Raw genomic sequence first — 22,680 nt, forward strand, 5'->3', positions numbered from 1 at the left:
AGGAGTTTAAATCATTCTTCCCGTGCTCCATAATGAATGGAACTGGAAGAAGCCCTAATAACTGATACAACGGGAATTAGCTTTTGCCAATATTTCGAAGTGGTTTGTGGAGAGTAGGTGCAGTTATCTCCAATTCCATTAGCCATTGTAAGAAGTACCAAGTTAGTATATTAAATGAAAAATGATCATAGGGCAGCTTTAACTCTGATGCAGTTTTTTGTTTGGTGACATGTTTAAAAATAGAACGTTAATTGTCAGCTGCTAGACCTTGACCAATAACTACGTACCTGGAAAACTTCACTGGATGCACACAGTATGAGCCTGTGAGCTGGATACTCAACTCCTGACACCACGAGAGTCACATCGCTCATGAGGTGCTCTGCGTACAGTGTCGACAACTTCTCCAGCACAGTGTTAGAGTTATCCACCTAAAATATGAGAAAAGTGCACAAATATTAACACCACAAAATTACTTTCCAGGAACACAAGTAGGACAACATTTATAGCAACAGAGTTTGTATCACATTACATTGGCATACAAGTTCAAAAATGTCACGTACGCAGAAATGAAACAAACGTAGGCTGTTTCATAAAAAGTTAGCATTCTTCTGGATGATTTTTCTATAACTTTCGCCATTTCCTAAACCTCATCAGTTCTTTCTCTTCACACTTCCTTTTCCTTCAACCGTTCTGACAGGAGGAGGAGCCACTGGATCCGAACACTTGTTTAATACCATAAATTTTGTACTTTTTCCTGCTGCCGCTTGGTGAGTAGATTTTTTTATCTATCCATATTTTAGTGCAATAGTATTTTTACCCCCCCCCCCCCCATCCCCCATGAACCTTGCCGTTGGTGGGGAGGCTTGCGTGCCTCAGCGATACAGATAGCCGTACCGCAGGTGCAACCACAACGAAGGGTATCTGTTGAGAGGCCAGACAAACGTGTGGTTCCTGAAGAGGGGCAGCAGCTTTTTCAGTAGTTGCAGGGGCAACAGTCTGGATGATTGACTGATGTGGCCTTGTAACAATAACCAAAACGGCTTTGCTGTGCTGGTACTGCGAACGGCTGAAAGCAAGGGGAAACTACAGCTGTAATTTTTCCCGAGGGCATGCAGCTTTACTGTATGATTAAATGATGATGGTGTCCTCTTGGGTAAAATATTCCGGAGGTAAAATAGTCCCCAATTCGGATCTCCGGGCGGAGACTACTCAAAAGGACGTCATTAACAGGAGAAAGAAAACTGGCGTTCTACGGATCGGAGCGTGGTATGTCAGATCCCTTAATCGGACAGGTAGGTTAGAAAATTTAAAAAGGGAAATGGATAGGTTAAAGTTAGATATAGTGGGAATTAGTGAAGTTCGGTGGCAGGAGGAACAAGACTTCTGGTCAGGTGACTACAGGGTTATAAACACAAAATCAAATAGGCGTACCGCAGGAGTAGGTCCAATAATGAATAGGAAAATAGGAATGCAGTAACCTGCTACAAACAACATAGTGAACGCATTATTGTGGCCAAGATAGATACGAAGCCCACACCTACTACAGTAGTACAAGTTTATATGCCAACTAGCTCTGCAGATGACGAAGAAATTGAAGAAATGTATGATCAAATAAAAGAAATTATTCAGATAGTGAAAATTGATGAAAATTTAATAGTCATGGGTGACTAGAATTCGGTAGTAGGGAAAGGGAGAGAAGGAAACATAGTAGGTGAATACGGACTGGGGCAAAGAAATGAAAGAGGAAGCCGCATCGTAGAATTTTGCACAGAGCACAACTTAATCATAACTAACACTTGGTTCAAGAATCATAAATGAAGGCTGTATACATGGAAGAAACCTGGAGATACTGACAGGTTTCAGATAGATTATATAATGGTACGACAGAGATTTAGGAAAAAGGTTTTAAAATGTAAGACATTTCCAGGGGCAGATGTGGACTCTAACCACCATCTATTGGTTATGACCTGTAGATTAAAACTGAAGAAACTGCAAAAAGGTGGGAATTTAAGAAGATGGGACCTAGATAAACTAAAAGAACCAGAGTTTCAAGGAGAGCATAAGGGAGCAATTGACAGGAATGGGGGAAAGAAATACAATAGAAGAAGAATGGGTAGCTTTGAGGGATGAAGTAGTGAAGACAGCAGAGGATCAAGTAGGTAAAAAGACGAGGGCTAGTAGAAATCCTTGGATAACAGGAAAAATATTGAATTTAATTGATGAAAGGAGAAAATATAAAAATGCAGTAAATGAAGCAGGCAAAAAGGAATACTAACGTCTCAAAAATGAGATCGACAGGAAGTGCAAAACGGCTAAGCAGGGATGGCTAGAGGGCAAATGTAAGGATGTAGAGGCTTATCTCACTAGGGGTAAGATAGATACTGCCTACAGGAAAATTAAAGAGACCTTTGGATAAAAGAGGACCACTTGTTTGAATATTAAGAGCTCAGATGGAAACCCAGTTCTAAGCAAAGAAGGGAAAGCAGAAAGGTGGAAGGAGTATATAGAGGGTCTATACAAGGGCAATGTACTTGAGGACAATATTATGGAAAGGGAAGAGGATGTAGATGAAGATGAAATGGGAGATGTGATACTGCGTGAAGAGTTTGACAGAGCACTGAAAGACCTAAGTCGAAACTAGGCCCCAGGAGTAGACAACATTCCATTAGAACTACTGACAGCCTTGGGAAAACCAGTCCTGACAATACTCTACCATCTGGTGAGCAAGATGTATGAGACAGGCGAAATACCCTCAGACTTCAAGAAGAATATAATAATTCCAATACCAAAGAAAGCAGGTGTTGACAGAAGTGAAAATTATCGAACTATCACTTTAATAACTCACAGCTGCAAAATACTAATGCGAATTCTTTGCAGATGAATGGAAAAACTAGTAGAAGCCGACCTCGGGGAAGATCAGTTAGGATTCCGTAGAAATGTTGGAACACGTGAGGCAATACTGACCCTACGACTTATCTTAGAAGCTAGATTAAGGAAGGGCAAACCTATGTTTCTAGCATTTGTAGACTTAGAAAAAGCTTTTGACAACGTTGATTGGAATACTCTCTTTCAAATTCTGAAGGTGGCAGGGGTAAAATAAGGGAGTGAAAGACTATTTACAATTTGTACAGAAACCAGATGGCAGTTACACGAGTCGAGGGGCATGAAAGGAAAGCAGTGGTTGGGAAGGGAGTGAGACAGGGCTGTAGTCTCTCCCCGATGTTATTCAATCTGTGTATTGAGCAAGCAGTGAAGGTAACAAAAGAAAAATTCGGAGTGGGGATTAAAGTCCACGGAGAAGAAATAAAAACGTTGAGGTTCGCTGATGACATTATAATTCTGTCAGAGACAGCAAAGGACTTGGAAGAGCAGTTGAACGGAATGGATAGTGTCTTGAAAGGAGGATATAAGATGAACATCAACAAAAGCAAAGGGAATTAGATTAGGCAGTGAGACACTTAAAGTAGTAAAGGAGTTTCGCTATTTGGGGAGCAAAATAACTGATGACGGTCGAAGTAGAGGAGATATAAAATGTAGGCCGGCAATGGCAAGGAAAGCGTTTCTGAAAAAGAGAAATTTGTTAACATCGAGTATAGATTTAAGTGTCAGGAAGTCATTTCTGAAAGTATTTGTTTGGAGTGTAGCCATGTATGGAAGTGAATCATGGACGATAAATAGTTTGGACAAGAAGAGAATAGAAGCTTTCGAAATGTGGTGCTACAGAAGAATGCTGAAGATTAGATGGGTAGATCACATAACTAATGAGGAAGTATTGAATCGGATTGGGGAGAAGAGAAGTTTGTGGCACAACTTGACCAGAAGAAGGGAAATTATTTTATTTCTTAATATTTTCATAAACACACAAAAAGTAAAATTTGGGACAGCAAATCTCAAGAAGGGATTTTATTTACAGTATCCACAGTGACTGCAAATAACTTTCCAAGACAGGAGTATAATTGAAGCGTACATGACTTTACTTTCCATTACTTTCATATTAACCTCTGAGGAGTGTTACACATAATTTGCATCATCAGAGGGAACTTTGAGGAATGTATACCAAATTTGTTTTCTACAGAAACCTTAAAACAACCAAGCAATTGCAGAAATGCGCCATTCATAACATGTGCATGATGCTGAGATGATGACTGCTTCCCATTTCACAAAGAGTACAGCCCCAGAATGCATAAATCATCAACTATAGCACAATAAAAGGATCCAATTTTATATGTGAACTTGTCATGTATGCCTCATAGTCTTTTTTAGGACATATTTTTGTAGAATCCTCATGCATGATGAAATGACAGTCCTTTCTTGGAAATTTACTTGCTAGCCCAAATTTTCCTTTCCCTTACCTTTTCATGTTTCTTATGCACTGAGCATTATTTCAGTGTATTTGCAACGAAAATATGCAAAAATCGGAAATTAAAAAAAAGTCTAAATATGGACTCAATCCCATGATCTTTAGATTGCAATTCTGTACTTTACTGTTATGCAAACTGCTACCAGGAAACCATGGTAGCTTAAGTGGCTCATGCCTTGCCTGATGTGTGCCAAAAAAATGATATTTTTTTTCTTAACATTTTGCAGTCTGGATCTCCTATTTCTGTCACTTTCATTTAGAGCAAAGCCTTGCATATACCATAAAATTGGATGAAACTGGTGATGAAGAATAGGCATTCGGTAAACAAAATAAATAGCTGGTCTGATAAATGGTAGCTTGCTCTAAATGGAGAAAAATATAAGTTGATGAAGACGAACAGCAAAAACAATCCCTTAATATTCAAATACAGCTACAGTATGTACTGCTTGACACAGTCAGGTTTACTAAATATCTATGTGTAATGTTGCAGATGGATATGAAATGGAATGAGCACAAGGGTTGTTGTAGGTCAATTTCGTTTCATTGGGAAAATTTTGGGAAAGTACGGTTCACACCTGTAAAGGAGAGTACTTATAGAACAGTAATGGGAATAATGATGTGGACCAGATGAATGCCCAATGTGCAGGACATTTATAAATGGAAATTTGCATAAGAATTTGCCCAAAGCAGTGCATTTATATAAAAAAAGTACTTTTCAAACTTTTTACTACTACAATGTATAATTTACCAATTAAAATAATGGAATTGGAAGATACTTCTGATATTGAAGATTAATAAATGTTTACACTTGCCTTTATGACTAAGAACAAGAGGAAAGGAGTGAGTGACTGAGTCAGTGATTATATATTATTAAAAATATAAATTATAAATGCCCTGGAATTTACACCATTAAGTGGAACCTATTATTGAGTACTACTCAAATGTTTGGGATCCCCAGCACACAAGTATTACTTAGATGCTTCATGAACTTGTGGGACCTCTGGAGGGAAGACCACATTCTTTTCACATGAAACTATTGAGAAAATTTTTGAGAGCCAGCATTTGACACTGACTGCACAGCAATTCGACTGCTGGCAATATACATTTTTTGTAAGAATCACAAAGATGAGATACGAGATATTAAGACTTGCACAGAAGTGTATAGGCAGTCTTTTCCCCTCACTCTATTTTTGGATGTAGATATCTGGTAGGATGATGAAAAACGAGGCAACTTTCCACAGAATAAGTCAAGAAAGAATAATGTGGTAGAGATATGTTAGAAGAAGGGACAGGACACTAAGGCATTAGTTAAGACAACAAGAAATAACTTCCTCGATAATACAGGAAGCTGCTTTTTTGGGGGGGGGGGGGGGGGGGGGAAGTACTGTAGAGGAAGATAAATATTGGGTTTCTTCAAATAATAATTAAGGGCATTAGGAATAAGCTCTACTCAGCGATGAGACTGACAATGAAAAGGAAATGGGTCAGAAGATTGACACCAGAAAAGTCATCTTATCTCTACTATTACTATTTAGCATTCAAATTGCTATTAGATGAATGCTGTCACATTTCATGACAAGAGGAAATAGTTGTGGATCACATCAAATCAGCCAGAAGAATAGTGTCAAAGAAGGAAAATGTCATAATTCTTACGAAAATCTGGAGGTGGAATGTGAAGCATTGTGTCATAAGAACAAACCCCCACAGATACATTGTTAGACATAGTTTTGCCTCTACACCTAACATGAAACAATTAATGGTAGCCATGATGAAAGTATGGAGAACTGTGTACTGCACATTAATGAAATTATTTCCAAATAATAGAATTTAAAACAAAAAACATCACTACCATGTTTCAATACTTCCTTTGTAGTGCTTGAGAAGGTACGTGTATCTCAGAAAAGAATAACCTACTACGACAAAGTTTAAGCCCAAGGGGGGTCTTTCTCCAAAAAATACTATTTATTAAACCAATAATCACAGACTAGAAAAATTCTGGTGAGAAATGTCAGCCGCTGGAATTTTCTGTGACCTGTCTAACATACTGTATCACTAAAAATGTCACACATAAGAGCCAGCAATCTGGATTTAGGCACAATTGTTCTCATTTTCCTCATGATAACAAGACTACCCATTTAACTTTATCAGCATATGTAAAAATCATGATAACATCAGAAATGAGTATAACATAGTCTGTTCATTATACTAGAGTTTAAATTAAGAGGCATTCTTGTAAATGTAACTGAAATAAAAATACAGCTTTTAGCGCACAGAAAGCAAAGTTGGTAAACCAGCACATGTACATTTTACACTTAACGAATTGTTTTTACAAATGGTCTCATTGTCAGACAGTAACATAGTGAATTACCAGTATTGAGAAAGAAGTGAAAGCTGAGATTTAAAGCCAAGTTTAATAGAGAATGGTTCAAGGTTTATTCATGGTTTAAAAACGATAATTATAATGGTCACTGTATACAGCATATGCGGACAAGGAGGGGGGAAAAATAATAATTCCAGGATTTCTCAGTTAAAAATATGCTTTTTCCCCGGTAAAAATTCACTTTTTCCTGCATGAAGCACATTTTTCCCGTTTCAAGTGACAATATGCTTTCCCTCGACACTGTGAAGCTTATCAATCCTTTGAATAGTGAAGCTTTTATATATCGGCATTGAAATTCCTGGCACTTTAGGAAACAAAACCCAGCAAGAATCAACATGTTTTGTAAAGATCTTTGATGTGTGATAAGATTTACAGTGCATATTTTCGTATTAAGACAGTATAAACATGAATTCCACCAAATACAGCATAACAGCTTCCGAAGCACTGAGATTTAGATTGTGACGTGCTTTTGTCAGCCAATTGCAGTTCATGTCAAGTGATCTCGCCAGACAATGACAGCAGATATTCAGAGCGATAGGACATGTGGTGTAGTCAGCCAATATCAACATCATTGGTAAGCAGTGCAAACACATAAATGAGAAAAGTAAATGGCTTGAATTAACGTGTATACATATATCTACAAGAAAAACTAAGGTTTCAGATATAATATTTATCAGTACGAAAGAATTAAAAGAAATATGACAATTTAATCTTTAAACTTTGTCTTTTTAGCGTGTCTTACCCTTTAAGATATGAGACACAAATGTGACAGTAAAATTTTAAGTACTGGCATAAATGGCTGGTCTTTTGGGCTCTAAAATTTTTTTGGGGCCTGGTCCGCAGTGTTAAATTTTTAATGAAAGTCTAACACTCCGTGATTTAAGAAATTCACAGCACATTCTCGTACATAACATAATTCATCTCACTTCAAAGGAAATTTACTTTTAAAGTCACACTTCTCAAATCACCATTCACAATATCTTTCCACCACCTGTTTGAAATGTAAACGTTGTGCCATCACACTCATCAAAACGAGGCCCACGAGAAAGACGCATCGAGAGCAGTTTGCTGTTACAAAGTATTGTATAGTCTGTGACACTTTTGCTCTCGGCAGATGCTGATGTGTGCACTATGTTTTGTTGTTGTAAATGGTGCATTTTCTTTGCAACTGAAGTTTTATTTTGGTGTTATTCTCTTGTTTATGCTTTATTGTGCAGTATTATTCTGCAGTAGCAGGCTAAAGTCAAATTCTCTGTTAAGAGTATCAGTTCTCAAAAGTCAAAATTGCAAAAATTTAACTGAAAACTAAAACAACAAAAAGTCCCGGAATTCTAAAAAAAATTCCTGCATTTTTCCTTGATTTCTGCCAGATGAAAAAATTCCTGGGTTTTCCCCAGATTTCCCACTCGTATACACCCTTTGTATAATTTAACCCTCACAGTTTAGTGTATGTCACAGAGGCAAAAGTAAAGTAAAAAATATATGTTAAAAATACTGACTGTTCGGTTTAGAAGTGTCAGGTTCATAAAAAAAAAATGCATATTGCTAAAGAAAGAACCTTGCTATCCAGTTCTCGGAATATGCAAAACAAAAACCTTAGGACTTCAAGAAAGTAACAATCAATAATCAGATTCCTTTATATTTGAGAAATAATCAGCAGGTCATATTAAGCAATTCCATTGCGTACACAAGTCCATATTTTCTTTGTTTCATTACAGGAACACTACAGACTTAAATATTGGCTCCATCATTGTTTTTAATGGATGTAAATGACATATCATCATCCACTGTTAAACTAGACATTAGTTTGTTTTCTTAATTGTTACACTGAAAATCACCAGAGGTGCATCATTAACATGGGCTGTATAAGACATCTTGACAAACATTGCTGAGTGTTTCTTTGCACTACCACTTATATTATATAAAATGCATACTGGTAATGACTATTGGCTTTCCACAAGTGCCAGTGCACTGTCTTACTCTTGACAGCAATAGGTGTAGATAAAGAAATAACTAGCTGATGTATGACCACAACATAACTATGAAACATGTAATTTTTCTATTATTGTGTTGTGTTCTTGAGAGGTTGGCTACACAATGGATTCTGTGCAGAGAGATACGGAGAATACATTGCAGTGGTGCCAGTGTGGTCTCTGTCTCTGTCCCGCGGAACTATCATTGCTTCTTAACATAATACTATATACCACCAATAAATACTGGAGATGTAATGGCGAAGTAAGCTCATCACATTTAAGCCAACATGGCCCCCCCCCCCCCCCCCCCCCCACACACACACACTCAGCAAAAGCCTCAGACATACACAATTACATAATACAGGATGCCTCCAAGTAAACAAAGAGCATAAAATGGATTTGTTGGAAGAACTGGAGATATATTCACATTACAGAAAATATGAAAATAAAATATTAAATGAAAAACTTGAAAGTAAATCGCTGAGTTTCTTCAGACGCTTCAATAGTAACACACAGAAATGGATACAATCAAATGTTGATTGTTAAGATAAAATATCCTTTATACAAAGGTATGTCTTACTTCATGGAAGACCTATAACATAATCTCTGTCAAGCGCATCTAACAAGGGGAGGTCACAATGTTTGGAACGTGGTTTTACTGTAAACTTTGTACACTTTTAGTACTCCATGAGGACAACAAAATGTGTAAGCAGTAGTGCGTACTTCTCAAGCGTTATTGAGAAAATCACAAGATAATTTCGGTCGTCAAATATATACCTGTGCGTGGTCATTTTTACCATGAAGCGGCGGCAGCCAAGTGGTTAGCGTTCAAGCCCTCTAATCACTGGATTCAGTCCTGTTCGTCAGTTTTTTTAAATTTTCAACACAGTCGTTTTCTTTACTGTTTATATTACAACTGATATAATGGAGAGAAAAAAAAAAACGTGTAATCGGCTAAACTGTTATTAAATTAACAATGTTCTTTGGCAGTCTACAAAATTTTATTAGCACAAATAAGAAAATTGTGGGTACAAGTTCTCCCAAATTTCTCCACTGACTGCCTATAAAGATCGATGTTGTTGTTGTTGTCTTCAGTCCTGAGACTGGTTTGATGCAGCTGTCCATGCTACTCTATCCTGTGCAAGCTGCTTCATCTCCCAGTACCTACTGCAACCTACATCCTTCTGAATCTGCTTAGTGTACTCATCTCTCGGTCTCCCTCTACGATTTTTACCCTCCACGCTGCCCTCCAATGCTAAATTTGTGGTCCCTTGATGCCTCAAAACATGTCCTACCAACCGATCCCTTCTTCTAGTCAAGTTGTGCCACAAACTTCTCTTCTCCCCAATCCTATTCAATACCTCCTCATTAGTTACGTGATCTATCCACCTTATCTTCAGTATTCTTCTGTAGCACCACATTTCGAAAGCTTCTATTCTCTTCTTGTCCAAACTAGTTATCGTCCATGTTTCACTTCCATACATGGCTACACTCCAAACAAATACTTTCAGAAACGACTTCCTGACACTTAAATCTATATTCGATGTTAACAAATTTCTCTTCTTCAGAAACGCTTTCCTTGCCATTGCCAGTCTACATTTTATATCCTCTCTACTTCGACCATCATCAGTTATTTTACTTCCTAAATAGCAAAACTCCTTTACTACTTTAAGTGTCTCATTTCCTAATCTAATTCCCTCAGCATCACCCGATTTAATTTGACTACATTCCATTATCCTTGTTTTGCTTTTGTTAATGTTCATCTTATATCCTCCTTTCAAGACACTGTCCATTCCGTTCAACTGCTCTTCCAAGTCCTTTGCCGTCTCTGACAGAATTACAATGTCATCGGCGAACCTCAAAGTTTTTACTTCGTCTCCATGAATTTTAATACCTACTCCAAATTTTTCTTTTGTTTCCTTTACTGCTTGCTCAATATACAGATTGAATAACATCGGGGAGAGGCTACAACCCTGTCTCACTCCTTTCCCAACCACTGCTTCCCTTTCATGCCCCTCGACTCTTATTACTGCCATCTGGTTTCTGTACAAATTATAAATAGCCTTTCGCTCCCTGTATTTTACCCCTGCCACCTTTAGAATTTGAAAGAGAGTATTCCAGTCAACATTGTCAAAAGCTTTCTCTAAGTCTACAAATGCTAGAAACGTAGGTTTGCCTTTTCTTAATCTTTCTTCTAAGATAAGTCATAAGGTCAGTATTGCCTCACGTGTTCCAACATTTCGACGGAATCCAAACTGATCCTCCCCGAGGTCTTCATCTACCAGTTTTTCCATTCGTCTGTAAAGAATTCGCGTTAGTATTTTGCAGCCGTGGCTTATTAAACTGATAGTTCGGTAATTTTCACATCTGTCAGCACCTGCTTTCTTTGGGATTGGAATTATTATATTCTTCTTGAAGTCTGAGGGTATTTCGCCAGTCTCATACATCTTGCTCACCAGCTGGTAGAGTTTTGTCATGACTGGCTCTCCCAAGGCCGTCAGTAGTTCTAATGGAATGTTGTCTACTCCGGGGGCCTTCTTTCGACTCAGGTCTTTCAGTGCTCTGTCAAACTCTTCACGCAGTATCGTATCTCCCATTTCGTCTTCATCTACATCCTCTTCTATTTCCATAATATTGTCCTCAAGTACATCGCCCTTGTATAAACCTTCTATATACTCCTTCCACCTTTCTGCCTTCCCTTCTTTGCTTAGAACTGGGCTGCCATCTGAGCTCTTGATATTCATACACGTGGTTCTCTTCTCTCCAAAGGTCTCTTTAATTTTCCTGTAGGCAGTATCTATCTTACCCCTAGTGAGATAAGTCTCTACATCCTTACATTTGTCCTCTAGCCATCCCTGTTTAGCCATTTTGCACTTCCTGTCAATATCATTTTTGAGACGTTTGTATTCCTTTTTGCCTGCTTCATTTACTGCATTTTTATATTTTCTCCTTTCATCAATTAAATTCAATATTTCTTCTGTTACCCAAGGATTTCTAGCAGCCCTCGTCTTTGTACCTACTTTGTCCTCTGCTGCCTTCACTACTACATCCCTCAGAGCTACCCATTCTTCTTCTACTGTATTTCTTTCCCCTATTCCTGTCATGTGTTCCCTTATGCTCTCTCTGAAACTCTGTACAACCTCTGGTTCTTTCAGTTTATCCAGGTCCCATCTCCTTAATTTCCCACATTTTTGCAGTTTCTTCAGTTTTAATCTACAGGTCATAACCAATAGATTGTGGTCAGAGTCCACATCTGCCCCTGGAAATGTCTTACAACTTAAAACCTGGTTCCTAAATCTTTGTCTTACCATTATATAATCTATCTGATACCTTTTAGTATCTCCAGGGTTCTTCCACGTATACAACCTTCTTTCATGATTCTTTAACCAAGTGTTAGCTATGATTAAGTTGTGCTCTGTGCAAAATTCTACTAGGCGGCTTCCTCTTTCATTTCTTAGCCCCAATCCATATTCACCTACTATGTTTCCTTCTCTCCCTTTTCCTACACTCGAATTCCAGTCACCCATTACTATTAAATTTTCGTCTCCCTTCACTATCTGAATAATTTCTTTTATTTCATCGTACATTTCTTCAATTTCTTCATCATCTGCAGAGCTAGTTGGCATATAAACTTGTACTACTGTAGTAGGTGTGGGCTTTGTATCTATCTTGGCCACAATAATGCGTTCACTATGCTGTTTGTAGTAGCTTACCCGCATTCCTATTTTCCTATTCATTATTAAACCTACTCCTGCATTACCCCTATTTCATTTTGTGTTTATAACCCTGTTTATAACCCTGGTCAGCCAGAAGTCTTGTTCCTCCTGCCACCGAACTTCACTGATTCCCACTATATCTAACTTTAACCTATCCATTTCCCTTTTTAAATTTTCTAACCTACCTGCCCGATTAAGGGATCTGAGATTCCACGCTCCGATCCGTAGAACGCCAGTTTTCTTTCTCCTGATAACGACATCCTCCTGAGTAGTCCCCGCCCGGAGATCCGAATGGGGGACTATTTTACCTCCGGAATATTTTACCCAAGAGGATGCCATCATCATTTAATCATACAGTAAAGCTGCATGTCCTCGTGAAAAATTACGGCTGTAGTTTCCCCTTGCTTTCAGCCGTTCGCAGTACCAGCACAGCAAGGCCGTTTTGGTTAAAGTTGCAAGGCCAGATCAGTCAATCATCCAGACTGTTGCCCCTGCAACTACTGAAAAGGCTGCTGCCCCTCTTCAGGAACCACACGTTTGTCTGGCCTCTCAACAGATACCCCTCCGTTGTGGTTGCACCTACGGTACGGCCATCTGTATCGCTGAGGCACGCAAGCCTCCCCACCAACGGCAAGGTCCATGGTTCATGGGGGGAGGAAAGATCGATAAGCAACTAAAAATTGCATCTTTGTTTATATATTGCAGTAAAGTCAACAGAACAAAGCAGAACCTCATATATCAAAAAACATTACATAAAAAGAAGACATTATGTAAAAATGGCATAGTACACAGAGAAGAAACATACATCAAAAAGGGGAATTATTTCCCAAAACAGGTCATGTAAAATATAAATAACACAAAATTGTGTCTGGTACCTGAAAAGTTATTTATATATCGACCCCCTGTTTACACAGTTGCAGGATTCCACAAACAGCTTGTAATGGATCAAACTGATCACCAGTTTCTAATTATTATTAACAAAATTTAATCATTTGAATTTGGATGAGAGCAGCTATTTATTACATGTCTGATGAGTCTTTAGTGCTGAGTGAGCACACTGATCTTTGTTTATGGGCTTGGCTAGTACTTGGATTGATGACTGTCAGGGGAAAAATGTACACCGTTGGTTTTAAGGACACACAATTCAACAAAGTGGTGTCCAATTGCTCAACTTGCACCAGGCCGTGGTGACACACGATATACACACATAAAAAAAAATAGTTTTGCATCATTTCGGTTCCAAGAGTTCCGGAACCTGTACAGAAAATTGGAATAGAGATCAACATAAGCATCATTTTGGCCCTTTGTATCACTCATGAAAATGACACATTGCATGTTGTACCACCATACAGCGAGACCTTCAGAGGTGGTGGTCCAGACTGCTGTACACACCGGTACCTCTAACACCCAGCAGCATGTCCTTTGCATTGATGCACGGCTGTATTCACTGTGGCATGATATCCATCAAGGAACTGTTGGTCCGGATTGTCCCACTCCTCAATGGCGATTCAGCATAGATCACTCCGAGACGCCTGGACACTTCCCTTGTTGAGAGCCCTTCCTGGTTGGTTAGTTTGTGGGATTAAAGGGACCAGACTACTATGGTCATCAGTCCCTTGTTCCATAAAAACTAAAACCACCCGAAGAGAATAAAAAACGAACAACAGGAAAGACAGCAGACGAAACAGGACATGAAATACTCTGACAGAGACCAGACAAAACAAATTAAAACACACAGTGTGACGGTGGTTGGCCGACCGTAGAGAAAAAGAGGAAAGGCCAACCACCAAGAACACTTTAAAAACTCAGTTTAAAATCAGAGGCTAAAAGCCACAAAAAAAAAAAACTCAAATTAAAGGATAAAAACCCCCTGCCCGAATAAAACACAAAACCAAGTCCACCATGGCAGAGTCATCTGATAAAAGAGCAGAAAGCGTGTCAGGCATTACAAAAGCCTGCCTGAGCACAGTTAAAAGGGCGCACTCCGACAGAATATGGACCACTGTCAAGGACGCCCCACAACGACAAAGAGGGGGATCCTCACGACACAGTAAATAACTGTGCGTGAGTCGGGTGTGGCCAATGCGGAGCCGACAAAGGACGACTGAGTCTCTGCGGTTGGCTCGCATGGATGACCGCCACACAGTCGTCGTGTCCTTGACGGCACGGAGTTTGTTAGGGGTGGTCAGACCGCGCCATTCAGCATCCCAAAACGAGAGAACTTTGCGGCGTAAGACTGCCCGCAAATCAGCCACCAGGAGGCCAATCTCCAGAGATGGCGCACTGGTGGCCTCTTTCGCCAGGCGGTCAACAGTTTCATTGCCGGGTATACCAACATGGCCTGGGGTCCAAACAAAGACAGACCACAGACCTGACGATACGGGCGAGAGTATGCAGGGACTCCTGAATAGCCATCACCAGACAAGAACGAGGGAAACACTGATCGAGAGCTCGTAAACCACTCAGAGAATCGCTACAGATAACTAAGGACTCACCTGAGCAGGAGCGGATATACTCTAGGGCACGAAAGATGGCGACCAGCTCAGCAGTGTAAACACTGCAGCCAGCCGGCAACGAACGTTGTTCAGAATGGTCCCCTAGAGTTAGTGCATAACCGACTAGACCAGCAACCATCAAACCGTCGGTGTAGACAACGCCAGAGCCCTGATACGTGGCCAGGATGGAATAAAAGTGGCGTCAGAAGGCCTCCGGAGGGACTGAGTCCTTCGGGCCATGTGCCAAGTCGAGCCGAAGGCAAGGGCGAGGCACACACCACGGGGTGAACGCAGAGGGGCCCGGAAAGGAGGTGGAACAGGGAAACACCCAAGCCAGGAAAGAAGCTGTTTGACACGTACGGCGATCGGACAACCCAACCGGGGCCGACGTTCTGGCAGATGAACGACTGACTGCGGGAAGAGGACATGATAATTTGGATGCCCGGGCAAGCTAAAAACATGGGCAGCATAAGCAGCCAGTAATTGTTGGTGTCCTAACCGCAGTGGAGAGACACCTGCCTCCAGAAGTATGCTGTCCACAGGGCTGGTTCGGAAGGCACCAGTGGCAAGGCGTATCCTGCTGTGAAGGATTGGGTCCAGCACCCGCAACGCAGAAGAGGATGCTGAGCCATAAGCCAGACTCCCGTAGTCCAGACAGGACTGGATTAACACCTGGTAAAGCCGTAGGAGAGTAGATCGGTCGGCGCCCCACCTGGTGTGGCTCAGGCATCGCATAGCATTTAGATGCCGCCAACACGCCTGTTTAAGCTGCCGAATATGAGGCAGCCAAGTCAAACGGGCATCAAAAACCATCCCCAAAAACCTATGTGACTCCACCACTTTAAGAAGCTCGCCGTCAAGATAAAGCCGCGGCTCCGGGTGAACAGTGTGTCGCCGGCAGAAATGCATAACGCAGGTCTTGGCTGCGGAAAACTGAAAACCATGTGCTACAGCCCAAGACTGCGCCTTGCGGATTGCGCCCTGTAGCTGACGTTCAGCAGCTGCAATGCCAATAGAGCTGTAGTAAAGGCAGAAGTCGTCAACACACAGGGAAGCGGAGACAGTATTTCCCACGGCCGCAGCGAGCCCGTTAATAGCTATTATAAACAGACACACACTGAGAAGAGAACCCTGTGGCACACCATTGTCCTGGACTTGGCAGGAACTATATGAGGCCGCGACGTGCACGCGGACGGTACGATACGACAGAAAATTGCGGATATAGATCAGCAGAGGGCCCCGAAGGCCCCATCCATGAAGCGTAGAAAGGATGTGATGACGCCATGTCTTATCATACGCCTTCCACATGTCGAAAAGAACAGCAAACAGATGCTGACGGCGGGCAAAGGCAGTATGGATGGCCGACTCCAGGCTCACCAGATTGTCGGCGGCGGAGCGGCCTTTACGGAACCCACCCTGAGACGAAGCCAGAAGGCCTCCAGTACCCAATTCAAGCGCTGGCTCACCATCCGTTCAAGCAACTTGCAAAGAACGTTGAGGCTAATGGGACGGTAGCTGTCCACCTCCAAAGGGTTCTTCCCTGGTTTCAGAATGGGGACAAGACTTTCCCGCCATTGCACGGAAACTCACCCTCGACCCAAATGCGGTTGTAAAGATCAAGGAGGCGTCGCTGGCAGTCCACTGAAAGGTGTTTCAGCATCTGAGAGTGGATGCTATCTGGCCCAGGAGCGGTATCAGGACAAGCGGCGAGGGCACTTCGAAATTCCCACTCACTGAATGGAACATTGTACAATTCAGGATGGTGAGTGCGAAAAGAAAGACTCCGACGTTCTATCCGCTCCTTAATGGAGCGAGAGCCCAAGGGGTAGTTGGCAGAAGCGGAATTCATAGCAAAGTGCTCTGCCATGCGGTTTGCAATGACGTCGGAGTCAGTACAAACTGCTCTATCAGTGAGAGCGCAGGGACACTGACAGGGGCCCGATAGCCATAGAGGCGGCGAATCTTGGCCCAGACCTGCGATGGAGTGACATGGAGGCCAATGGTGGACACATACCGCTCCCAGCACTCCTGCTTGCGTTGGCGGATAATGCAGCGGGCTCGCGCAAGCAGCCGTTTGAAGGCGATAAGGTGGTCGATTGAGGGATGTCGCTTGTGACGCTGGAGCGCCCGCCGGCAAGCTTTAATCGCTTCAGCGATCTCAGGCGACCACCAAGGCACAGTCTGCCGCCGAAGGGACCCAGAAGAACGGGCAATGGCAGATTCGGCGGCAGTAACGATGCCGGTGGTGACCGATTGAACCACTGCATCAATGGCATCGTTAGAGAGAGGCTCAATAGCGGCAGTGGAGGAGAACAAGTCCCAGTCAGCCTGATTCATAGCCCATCTGCTAGGGCGCCCAGAAGACTGACGCTGTGGCAGTGACAGAAAGATCGGAAAGTGGTCACTACCACACAGGTCGTCATGCACTCTCCATTGGACAGACGGTAAGAGGCTATGGCTACAGATGGAAAGGTCAATGGTGGACTATGTGCCATGCACCACACTGAAGTGTGTGAAGGCACCATCATTTAAGATCGAGAGATCGAGCTGCGCCAATAAATGCTCAACGATGGCGCCTCGACCTGTTGCCACTGACCCACCCCATAGATGGTTATGGGCGTTAAAGTCGCCCAGTAACAGGAAAGGTGGAGGCAATTGAGCTATCAGAGCAGCCAGGACATGCTGCGCGACGTCACCATCCGGTGGAAGGTAAAGACTGCAGACGGTAACAGCCTGTGGCGTCCACACTCGAACAGCGACAGCCTCTAAAGGTGTGTGGAGAGGTACAGACTCGCTGTGAAGAGAGTTCGGGACATAGATGCAGATGCCACCAGACACCCTTTCATAAGCTGCCCGGTTCTTATAATAACCCCGATAGCCATGGAGGGCAGGGGATCGCATTGCCGGAAACCAAGTTTCCTGCAGAGCAATGCAGAGGAAAGGATGAAGGCTGATAAGTTGGCGGAGCTCAGCTAGATGGTGGAAGAAACCGCTGCAGTTCCATTGGAGGATGGTGTTGTCCATGGCTGAGAAAGGCTTGACGGGACTGCGAAGGGAGATTACGCCGCTGGGTCACCTGCTGCCTCCGATTTAGCACCTGTGATAGTGCTTTCCATGGCGTCTGATGGACCGGCGAGATCGAGGTCCTCAGCGGACGCCAGAATCTCCACCGCATCCTCAGACGCAGAGCTGGAAGGTTGCGGTGGGATGGCTGCCACCGCGAGTTCCTTGGGCTGAGAGCTCTTCTTGGGTTTCTCACGCCGTTCCTTGAGTCGCACCGGCTGGGAGGGCTTCACCGATTCAGTCTCCGGGACGGAGGAGGATCGTGAAGTTGGACACTACTCCGGCTTAGATGTGGGGACAGATGTCCCTGATGGGTGGGATGGTGTTGCTCCTGAGGTAGGTGGCGCAGGAGCAACCCGGTGGGTAGAGCCCCCCACTGGCGAGGGGGCAGGAGGAGTTTTACTACTCGTCAATCCGGCCACAATTGGAGAAACATACAGGGCTAGCACAGGTGTTGTAGCAGCAGCGTAGGAAGATGTCATTCTCACAGGATGGAGTCGGTCGTATTTCCACTTGGCCTCAGTATAGGTTAGTCGGTCCAGGGTCTTGTATTCAATGATTTTACGCTCTTTCTGGAAAATTCGGCAGTCTGGCGAGCAAGGTGAATGGTGCTCCCCGCAGTTGACACAGATGGGAGGCCGGGCACATGGAGTATTGGGATGTGATGGGCGTGCGCAATCTCGACATGTGAGGCTGGAAGTGCAGCGAGAAGACATATGGCCGAACTACCAGCACTTAAAGCACCGCATCGGGGGAGGGATATAGGGCTTAACGTCACATCGGTAGACCATCACCTTGACTTTTTCCGGTAATGTATCCCCTTCGAAGGCCAAGATGAAGGCACCGGTAGCAATCTGATTTTCCTTTGGACCCCTATGAACGCGCCGGACGAAATGTACACCTCAGCGCTCTAAATTGGCGCGCAGCTCTTCATCAGACTACAAAAGAAGATCCCTATGGTAAATAACTCCCTGGACCATATTTAAACTCTTAAGGGGTGTGATCGTAACGGCAACATCCCCCAACTTGTCACAAGCGAGTAACCGTCGTGACTGGGCAGAGGATGCCGTTTGTATCAGGACTGACCCAGAGAGCATTTTTGACAAGCCCTCCACCTCCCCAAACTTGTCCTCTACATGCTCGACGAAGAACTGAGGCTTTGTGGAGAGAAAAGACTCCCCATCAACCCTCGTACAAACTAAGAAGCGGGGTGAATAACTGCTACTGCCATCCTGAGACTTATGTTCCTCCCACGGTGTGGCCAGGGAGGGGAATGTTTTCGGATCGTACTTCTGAGCGTTAAACTGAGCCCGAGAATGCTTAGAGACTGCTGGCGGCTGGCCACCAGCGAGAGACGAGACGATGTACCACGCTTCATTGCGGGTCATCCGCCCTGATGCCACCTACTCCGACCAAGGGCCCTCCCCACGGGCGCCACCCAGCCACGGCAAGAGCCACCTGGCAGGATGGCCATTGCCGGGAGTCCCGATACCCCAGGAGGATAGGCATCTACTCCTTGGCATACGTGGGGAGTTAACGGCGCAGGCATCAGTAGAGCGATCCCTGTGTTGTCAGGGGGCTACAACCAACAGGGTACATGGCGGCCCCACCACAACGGACTGGCTACCATGCTGGATGTTAGGTAACATGTGGCCCATGGTCGCCGTCGGTGCAGAAAGAGGCACTGCACAGTGCAAGGTGTTATCGGCACGCAGAAAAAGAGTCATGCCCAAGAGATGGAGAGCGGACAGGACTGCAGTTCAACGGTGTATAAGCTGGCGAAAGGTCTGATCGCAAGATGGACACAATGCACCAAGTAAGGCGCCCTTCCCCAATCGGCTCGCTCTTCGGAAAATTTTGAGAGATGGAGGTCAAACCCAACAGGGGACCATCATACAAGGCCGAAAAGTTTGAGACTCCTTTTAGTCGCCTCTTAAGACAGGCAGGAATACCGCGGGCCTATTCTAACCCCCGAATCCGCAGGGGGTGAGCCCTTCCTGGCACAAAGTAACAATGCACACGCAATTGGACTGCGGTATTGACTGTCTAGGCATGGTTGAACAACAGACAATACAAGCTGTGTACCTCCTTCCCAGTAGCATGACTGGAACCAATCGGCTGTCTGCCACCTCTTTATAATAGTTGCTGCTCATGCATGGTTGTTAACATCTTTGTGTGGGTTTAGTGACATCTCTGAACAGTCAAAGGGACTGTGTGTGTGATACAGTATCCACAGTCAACATCTATCTTCGGGGGTTGTGGGAACTGGGGTGATGGGGAAACTTTTGTGTGTGTGTGTGTGTGTGTGTGTGTGTGTGTGTGTGTGTGCGTGCGCACGCATGCAGAACTGGTTGACTGCTGGGGAGGGAGTGCCAAAATATCTGATGGTTTTGAAAATAAAAACAACAATCAGGGAAAAGTGTACACATTTCTTGGTAAAGATACATTCTCTTTTTTATGGAGAATTAGTATCACTGTATCCTGAGAATAACATATGATAAATATCCATCATTCTGAGTAACACGTTCATGTACTCTGTCTGGAAGAGATAACATAATGCACTGCTACATTTTATTTGGGACCTCCCAAATGCACTCATGAATTCAACCTTTCAGTTCATCGATACTGGTTGAGAGTTGCTCATAAACTTTCTTTGTTTAAGATAACAAACAAACACACACACACACACACACACACACACACACACACACACACACACACAAAATCAGGTTGACCAAATGAGCAAGCCAGTTGATGTCCACTAGGTGAGAAATGGCTATTCCTGGAAATATTTCATTCAGGACTGCCATATGAAAACCCACAGTATGGGTTGTTACCCCATCTTGCTGGAACGTAATTTACTTCACAATTCTGAAATGTTTACAAAAGGGCTGCGTGACACTCAGAATTTATTGCTACAGTGTGGCTCGCTCATAAAAAAGAAGACTGATAATAAGCATGGATAAAATTTTGCACAATACTATAGCTTCTGCACTATGCATAGAACATTCCAGCAATTCACATGGAGTATGTGCAGCCCAGAATTAACAGTTCCATTTGTTTACATACTCGGTCAAGTGGAAATGTGCTTCAACTGACATCAGTAACCTGTTCACAATACGTTTTGCAGCTCTTCAGAACCCATTACAAAAATGATGTCTTGTGGTCTTTTCCCTGTCAGTAAGCGTATGGACAACTCAAGTATCATACTCACGATAGTGAAGATCTTCGTGCATTATACAGAGAATGCCGGTATCCTCAAACCTAAATGCGATAGCTTGCTCGTGACCTGATCATTAAAGACTATGGACGATCACGTCCACAGTCTTTCCGGTCTATGTATGGAACGAGGACATCCGGAACCTTTTTCTGTCCATCACAGTTCCATCTAGACACCATTTCAATACTCATACAAACAGAGTACTGTGACTACGGTCATCACGTTGATTAGACCTGTGTTAAAAGTTGCATCATGCAGTTGTGATAAATTTCGTCTTTATAAACTCCTCTACTGCCGCAATGTGTTGTTTCCCAGGTTAGCATTCCATGTTAACTGAATTCCAGAGAACAGGGCCCAATATGGCACACAGTATTATAGTGCCGCACAGTATGTGTCCGTGAAAGATAGTTTAAAAATTGTCAGGTGTTTCTGGCACACCTTGTCCATTTTACTTAAAAAACATCTTTTGTTTCTGTGCAATAGTCCACGTAAAACAGATGACTGTGTTCCATACCAACAATAAAGAGCAAACCAAGAGTTGATACATTGATAAGGTTGAAGTTTCCCATAATTACTTTCCTAACAGTCTTGGTGTCATCCCCGATCAGACATGAACCTACCAATGAAACTTACTCCACAAAATAGCTGGAAAGAAATGAGAATAAAATGTTAATACAGCATGCAATGCTACACTTTCATTTGTGCGCTCAGCTGCTGAATATTGCATCCCTGCGTATTAGTTGTAATACTCTTTTTACTTTTACTGTTAAGAATAGAACTTACTACCAATCAAAAACGAATACACAAAACTGGAATGTAACAAATGTAAGACATAACTCATATTTTTTAACAAAAACCAAAATTACAGCTACAAAAATTGTAGCCTGTAGCTCTTAAACATTTGTATTATTGTTCATCCTCTAATTGGGAGTTGTTCTTATAAATTTTAGTTACAAAACAATATCACTGCAGTGCCTTCCATTTCACACAGGCATACATCTTTTGAATTTAGTATGGTGCTGAGTAAACATACATTAAAAATTTTGGAATACAAAGAGACATTTGAAACATTAAGTTAATATGTACAATGAGAGTGTGCATTTAAAATAACTTGCCAAAGATAATGCCAATTTTGATAATGAGAGCAATTACAAATTAAATTAGGTGTAGATAATGGTTTCAGATGAATAGTCAAAGCTAGGAAACTTGTATTCCTATCTGTGGCTGGTTAAAATAGAAAAAAATTTCTGTGTACTTTTATAGGATAAGGTTCGACTATTAAATTAATGACACTAAAAGTCCATAATGGCATTAATTTCTTTAGATAATAGGCTGTACTGCAGAAAGTGCATTGTGGAAGATAGTTACTCCAAGATGCATTGTTGTTAAAAATTTATTTGTGAAATTCAGCTTAAGTGCCAAACCGAGTGGGCTGTCCAGGCCAGCAGAACATACTACTGCCTGCTGCAGTCA

At 42.6% G+C, this 22,680-nt stretch overlaps 1 protein-coding gene across 5 annotated transcripts in view; it reads right to left on the bottom strand.

The window, feature by feature from the left end:
* Positions 1 to 22,680, bottom strand: part of LOC126291575 (BTB/POZ domain-containing protein 17) — a 127,875-nt gene that overhangs the window by 83,425 nt on the left and 21,770 nt on the right. For all 5 annotated transcript variants that reach the window (XM_049985109.1, XM_049985106.1, XM_049985107.1 and 2 more), the window contains one exon: positions 288 to 428. In XM_049985109.1, coding sequence (XP_049841066.1) covers positions 288 to 428 — 141 coding nt within the window. The remainder of the gene's footprint in view (positions 1 to 287; positions 429 to 22,680) is intronic.

The sequence above is a fragment of the Schistocerca gregaria genome, chromosome 9 (genome assembly GCF_023897955.1).
Source record: "Schistocerca gregaria isolate iqSchGreg1 chromosome 9, iqSchGreg1.2, whole genome shotgun sequence".
Taxonomy (NCBI): Eukaryota; Metazoa; Arthropoda; class Insecta; order Orthoptera; family Acrididae; genus Schistocerca; species Schistocerca gregaria.